Genomic DNA, 7163 nt, shown 5'->3' on the forward strand with positions numbered 1-7163 from the left:
AGTTGGCTCCTTTTAATGATATATATATATATTTGTTTTTTGATAAATATTATCGGCTGATCCGGTCGACTTTGAAAAGAACGCACTTAGTGCTATAAAGTGGACTGACTACGACACTGTCTGGCCCAATTACTATCTTATTATATGTACCAAGAATTGAATAATAAGGAACAGAAAATCAATAGAAAATGAGAACTGAGGGATAAAATGTAAATCGAAATTCGAAAGAAAAGACAAATGTTAAAAAGATGGGTTAAGGAAGATGTCGTGTGGGACTCAATTTATCTCATTTCTAGTTATGATCATACCATCACGTGCTTCTCCCACCTCTCCTCTCCTTTTGTTTGGTAATTCGAATTGTGTCATGAAATAAAGGATATGGATCATTATTTCAGCGAGTTTAAATCATATATTTAGTTATTTTAATGGTTGTATACTTATATGATACCTTTCAATAAACATCAGTATATCATTCTAGCCAGAAAGAGATTCGCAGTGTTAATACTCGAGTTTGGCGAATCTTGTGATGCTCATGTATCTTCTCACCCCATAAAAATCTGATCATCCAATTTTAAAATCATTGGAGATGATCCAAGTGCTGTTACCATGTATATATAATAATGATTAATTCAAATTACTTATATATTGCAGCGTAAGAAGAACATATGGTGTCGCATGATAGAATATATATATATATATATATATATTAAAAAAAATAAAAAGATGTGGTACGTAATACATATGGACAATACACACAAATTTCAAGAATCACGCATAACAGCTTTATAACGGAATAGATCCGTCATGGAACGAACGCAAGAAGATTGAGAAAATGCGAAATATAAACATATTAAAGATTAAATATTATTGTTATTATATATTTATATCATATAGTTATTTTATTCGAACCATATATGCCTAGTTTGATTTCCTATATAACTACAAAGATTGTTTTATAATATACAACGTAGTTTCTTACTAAAACTCCAAGGCCTATTTAATAATAAAACTGATATAAATATTAAATATGATATTGTAAACCTTAGTTAGATTTTTTATATATATTCTATTTCTCCTCACATGCTTTTTTCCAGTAGTATTAGAAACGGGATACTTTTGAAACTCTACTAATTGATACGTTACGTAAATTTAGGTTTTATGTTCATGGAAATTGTGTTTCATTTTACACATTCCCGAAATCTTAATAAACCACATAAGAGATGCACATATATATATGTTCCAAAAACAAAAAGAAAAAAGATGCACATATATATATATTGATATATACCTTATACTCTACTTTGATGCCTTTTAACAGTAAATATAAATCAAACATCTTTTTTCTACTTTGTGGTCTTCTGAAACTCAGAATTAGTTCTGAGTTTGTTCTACATGTATAGCTTAAAATAAGACTGGTTTCTACCAAACAGCAAACATGAATATTTATCTGTTGACATCTATTATGAGATTTATTTATTTTTTGGTGAAAAATGTTAAGATTATTATTATGAGATTTATGAAAGCATGAATATTGTATATTGAGATTTATGAAAGCATGAATATTGTATATGTTCATTATATTATTCATTAGTCATTCTTACTATTAATTGCTACAAGCTTAAAATGTTATGAATACTTTTAGAACATCAATACCAGGGCCGTACCTGACATATATAAGTTAGAAGCAACTAATTTTTTTTGGCCCTATAAATTTATTTTATAAAAAATTAATGTAATAATATACAGGATCGGGGCTTCGAACTCAGCACCTTGACAAAATTAGCGAACAAGCTTACCATCAGAACTAACTGAACTTTATTGAAAGTGGTCCCAAAAATAATTTTAAGCTATCCGGTCCTCAAGCTAATGCTTGATTAGCCTTTATTCAGGCCCGGCCCTGATCAATACTACTGGTTAGAACCAGTGTTTTGAAAACCGGTCTGACCATCATTCGTTGAAGAAGCCGAGTCCGGTTCGATTTAAAATCCGGATTTGAGAAAAACCCGGTGAAACCGACTAAACCCGGTAAAACCGGTGACCCGGTTCAATTCAAAATCCGGTTTTGAATAAATCAACATATAATTAATGTCTTTTCAATTGTTATTAAAATTTAATATTTCATAATCAATGTTTAACTTTTACTATTTAATTGATTTTTTTTTAATTCTATTTTTCAAAGAAAAATGTTAAAAGATCTCTTTTTTGACTCTCATATTCTATTCTTATTTTACCATATTCACAAAATTTTAAAAATTTAGTTGTAAAAATAAATAAATACGTAATAAATGGTCAATCATTTTTTTTATCAATTTTAATTGATATAATATTCACTTGTTAACTGTATATATAACTAAACTTATGGTTATTGTGTATTATCTAATTAATAGAAAAGAACATAGAACATATTATACGTAAAACTACATTTTAGCCCCGCATTGTGTATATATATATGATTATATTTATTTATTTATCTTAAATAGAAAACCCGGTTCGACCGGTTCCTACCACTCAACCAGAGTAGTTATACCGAGTTGGTATCCGGTCCGGTTTTAAAAACATTGGTTAGAACCCAAATAATTTGTATTCTTTGATTATTAAAAGTCAAAATTTGCAGTGGATGTGAATACCATGGTAAGTAGGCGCCTTAGCCGTCTCAGTTCTTGACCAAATTTTTAAAGTGCTAAAATATACATTTAAATATAAAAACTGTTGAGAGACAATAGTTTCGAGAAACACATTAAACTAAACTGTAGCTAAAGATTTGCAGATCTCTTCAAACTGTATTTTTCTGTCAATAATCCACACAGTCTACAGCATTTGAATTCGGATAATGGACACAGTGTCAATACTAGTACAAATCACCATGTTTCTTTTTCTTGTTTTGGATGAAAACAAATCACCATGTTTCTTTTTCTTGTTTTGAATGAATACAAGTCACCATGTTTCCATAGTCATTTGAACTGCATCTACAAATTAAAAAATAGGAAGGTGCATATTCTTTTCATTCGAAAGCAAATTATACAATGTGTCAACGGTTATCACCTATACTAGATTGTTAATATAGAAATTGGCAAACTTCTATTTATCTAAGTAAATATTAAAATCTAAACCTTTTTAAGAATGACTTTTTCTTTTTGAAGACTCTGAACTTCAAATGTCAGAGCACTAAAAACAAACCAATGGTAAAAGGGTAAAATGATCCAATAGCTCTTAGGGTGTGTAAATATATTATCATCAATTATGATAAATAGTACCCAATAAACTCTCCTCGCTCTCTAGCAAGCACCACGTACCAAATTATATTTTTAAGTTTCTTTTTGAGTATAACATATAGTGGAAGTTGAGATTGTAATAATCTATACAAACGTTGACACACCAGACTAAAAGGTGAAATTGTTTTCTTACTTTCTTTATGACAGTAAATTAGTGAACACGAGACTCTTGAATCTTCTTCAGTAATTCCAGAAAGGTTCAAGATCAACAGGTCCAGCAGAGGACGACGGATCTTCTTGAGCACGTCTTTTACCGTATTCAAAATCCGACGAAATATCGGTGTTCATGTCAGTAGAAACTGCGGTTTCTTGTGAGACACTCATCCCTTTGAGACTCTGCCTTCTGTTGTTATCAATCATAGCATGCAGGACCGAATGTTCTTGACCAAGAATGGGACTCTGTAGATTACCAGAGACCTGGAGGGATTGAGTTTGGTAGAGTGGAATCCTGTGGAAAATGTCAGGGCTGCTGAAGCAGTTAAGTGGGTTTCCTTGGGCTTGATCAGTTTGGTTGGAGAAGCAGGGCACGTAAACCGGTTCTGTTTTGGTTTTATCGTTGAAAGGTGAAGCATCGGTTAAAGAAGGCATAAGGGAAGGGCTAAAGTCGGTTCCGAGTGAACCGATTCGGATTAGACTTGAAATAGGGATCTTCTTCCCTCCAGCACTCTTCTGGAACACCCTACATATCACCCATTCATTCTGAAAAAAACCAACAAAAATTATCAAACAAAAGGGTTTTAGATAGAGAAAGAAAAACAGAGTAAGTGTTGTTACCTTTGCGGTTTTAGGTAAATTATGAGCAGAGAGTTTGCCTTCAAGCCTATACTCATGCATCACCCAATTCGTTTTCTGACCTTTAGGAGCTCTTCCTCTATAGAAAACAAGTGTCTTCTTCATCCCAACAAGGGATTTACCACGGTAAATCTCCTTATCCTTCCCGGTCGCCTTCCAATAACCGGCTTCAGTTGCCCGGTTAGTCCTCAAACCGGTTGGATATTTTCTGTCTCTCACACAGAAGAAGTACCATTCTTTCTCACCCATTTTTGCCATCCCTGTATGAAACAAACACCCACAACGTTAGGTTTCAAGAAGAATACAAAGAAAATGTTAAAACGTGATTTCATGGTGATCTTGAAATATTTACATGGTAACTCCCATGGTTCTGATTTGTTCAAGTCAACTTCACCAATAGCTTTGGCTGAGAAGCTGATGTCAAGAACCTTCTTGTGGAGATAGTGACTTATGAGTTCTTCATCCGTTGGATGAAACCTGAACCCTGGAGGTAAATCCATCTGCTCTTCTTCCTTCTGAAAACCACAAAACGTCTCCATTTTTTTTCTCTCCTCTAGAAACCTTAAACCCTTTTTGATCTTGAACGATTTTTTTAATGGGAGAGATGGATTCAGAGAATGGTATGTGAAGATATTTATTATAACTGGAGAGAGAGAAAACGATGAACAGAGAAGTTTGGGAGAAGGGTTAGGAATATGAAGAGGAAAATATAAAGGGAAAATGGGCAGATGAAACTGTAAAGGAGTTGGAAAAACAAAATTGCATTGTTTTCATTTTCTTAATCACAAGAATTAAAACGAAAATATTGTTTTGTAGAATATGGAAATGAAAAAGAATATATTTCCCCGTTTTTGTGTGTTGGGAGAAAGATACGTAGTGTGTAACGCAACTTGGGTAGGTTGTTTTAGCACTTTCCCCTTTTTAAAAACCTTTTTCTGAGCTTTTTAAATATTCGTATAAATTACTTCAATTTGAAAAATAAATTATTGGACTTTAACAGAAAATGGACTGTTTTGGATCGTCATATGAGCTAGAAATAAAAAGATATTTGCGAAATTAACAAGAGAACGGATAATTACGATTCTTTGAATCTAGCTCATCAGCATAGTTACTATAATTGTTATGAGAAATACAACGAATGATTTATATCATTATTACGTCAGTTTAAGGAATACAATGAATAAAGACTATGTTTTAGAGAAATAAGTAACAAAGAAATATCACAATATTTTTTCAAAAAAAAAATAGATCACATATGGTATTGAACTATTATGGTGGGAACATTTTTGTTCGTGATTTGTGAATGAATTTATAGTTCATGTTTAAGCTTTACGTTCGATATAATTTTTTAAAAAATAGTTAAGAATTTAGAGTTCAAGATATATATACAAATTTTATGAAAATTGCTAATTATATTTCAGTTTGTTTGTCATGGATAGTAAATTACATTTTTGATGACATTAATCTAGTATTATTCTGTTGTTATTTTCTCATAGACATTTTGGAATTTTGACTGAATCTGCCTATACATATCATATAAAACAATACCAAATCAATCAATCTTTATTTCTATTTTTGTTAATAGTGTGTAATATATGCGTTAAATTTGATTTCTCTATAGTGGATATTCTTTCAAAAATAAATAAACTATCTTGTATGACTCCTTTAGTATACGAATATTTAATTAATTTATTCATGAAGTAACTATAATCCAACCACTTTTGAGATCAAATAGTTTTAGTTAAAAAGTATGTGGATGTTAGCAAATAAGAATAATAAAATGTTGAAGTTTTGATGACTCAGAACTAATTTAATATATGCAGATAGATTACTTAGTATAGAAAATAGTCTTAATAATTAATTTTAATTGTTTAATTTTGAAACTCTCTTTCCCAAAGAAGAATCACGAAGGCATGATTGACAAATGATGTTTGATATTCTTGCTGGTGTACCCTTATTGGTTCTTTAATCTTGTTACCTTATTCGTCAAAATTGTAATATAATATTACAATTAGAAGAACCACTTAGAAAAGGTCAAAAAGAAGTATATGCATAATAATATTCTTTTTAAAAAGTTATTCTGTTTGGAAGAGCGAAGTGCGTTCGGTGTATTACTAACACTTTCTGATTTGGTACCAAATATTGGCATACAGATATGTGTTCGAGTGGATGTTCGCCTATAATCGCATTATGTCCATTTTATTACATCGTCAAATACTTGATATAGTTTTATTATTATTTGAATTCAATCATGTATAATACATGTGATATAGGAAAAAAAAAACTTGCCTTCTTTCTATAGGAAAAGCATTACAGAAACTTTAAGAAAGAAACATATACTCGTCAAAATATGTTTAAGAAAAAGCATTACAGAAACCTATACTCGTCAAAAACAAAACCATGCTTTCTTTCTTTAGGAAAAACATTACAGAAACTTTAAGAAATAAACATTAGGTCCATACAATGTCTTCTTTTTGTTATAGCATTTACATCGTCAAAATACCATGTGCAAGATGTCTTAATGTCTATAGAAAAAAAAACCAGAATCGAAGAACGAAATCTAAATGCAACAGTACTGGACAACAGTCCACGATGGAAGATCATGCCATATGCAAAATACAAACGGTTCATGTTGTGGATTGTTGACTGTGAGCTGAGGTTTGTAACTTAAAAGATGTTTCGTTCGTCTTGGTCACTATAGTCTATAGGAAAAAGAAAAATGGTTCATGCAACAATTATAAATTTATAATTAGCATATAGTTTTGTTTCAACAATTTGAAATTATCTCTTTATAAAGAAATATTTTTGTTGTTAACTTTTCAACAGACCTTATTTTTTAATTTTCAGATCGGAACCCTAAAAATACAAAATGGTCATTCATATTTTTATATATAATGATCATATATATTAAAAATGAAAGGTCGAAATTCACTCACATTTACACTGAGACATATACACACACATACCTAAAAAATATTTACATATTTTACGTACGCTATGTTTATATCAAATGCCTAAGAGCATCTCCATCCCAACTCCATTTTTTCCTCTAAAATTGAGTAAAAGTGGATATGGAATAAGGAATGCTCCAACCCAACT

The 7163-nt window shown here is 30.9% G+C and overlaps 1 protein-coding gene across 1 annotated transcript; it reads right to left on the reverse strand.

Annotated features, from left to right (window-relative positions):
* Positions 1-3396: 3396 nt before the first annotated feature.
* LOC106303998 (NAC domain-containing protein 100) lies at positions 3397-4868 on the reverse strand. Its single transcript, XM_013740365.1, has 3 exons — positions 4417-4868; positions 4047-4324; positions 3397-3971 (listed from the first exon to the last, which is right to left on the reverse strand). Exons 1-3 carry the CDS (start codon positions 4601-4603, stop codon positions 3453-3455), a joined length of 984 nt encoding a protein of 327 aa, XP_013595819.1. The 5' UTR covers positions 4604-4868; the 3' UTR covers positions 3397-3452.
* Between the last annotated feature and the right edge of the window lie 2295 nt (positions 4869-7163).

The sequence above is a fragment of the Brassica oleracea genome, chromosome C7 (assembly GCF_000695525.1).
Source record: "Brassica oleracea var. oleracea cultivar TO1000 chromosome C7, BOL, whole genome shotgun sequence".
Classification (NCBI taxonomy): Eukaryota; Viridiplantae; Streptophyta; class Magnoliopsida; order Brassicales; family Brassicaceae; genus Brassica; species Brassica oleracea.

Coding starts and splice junctions, on each gene's coding strand:
- LOC106303998 (XM_013740365.1), bottom strand. CDS start 4,603: ATGGAGACGTTTTGTGGTTTTCAGAAGGAAGAAGAGCAGATGGATTTA. Junction 4,325..4,416: donor AGAACCATGGGAGTTACCAT/GTAAATATTTCA, acceptor TGTTTCATACAG/GGATGGCAAAAATGGGTGAG. Junction 3,972..4,046: donor ATTTACCTAAAACCGCAAAG/GTAACAACACTT, acceptor GGTTTTTTTCAG/AATGAATGGGTGATATGTAG.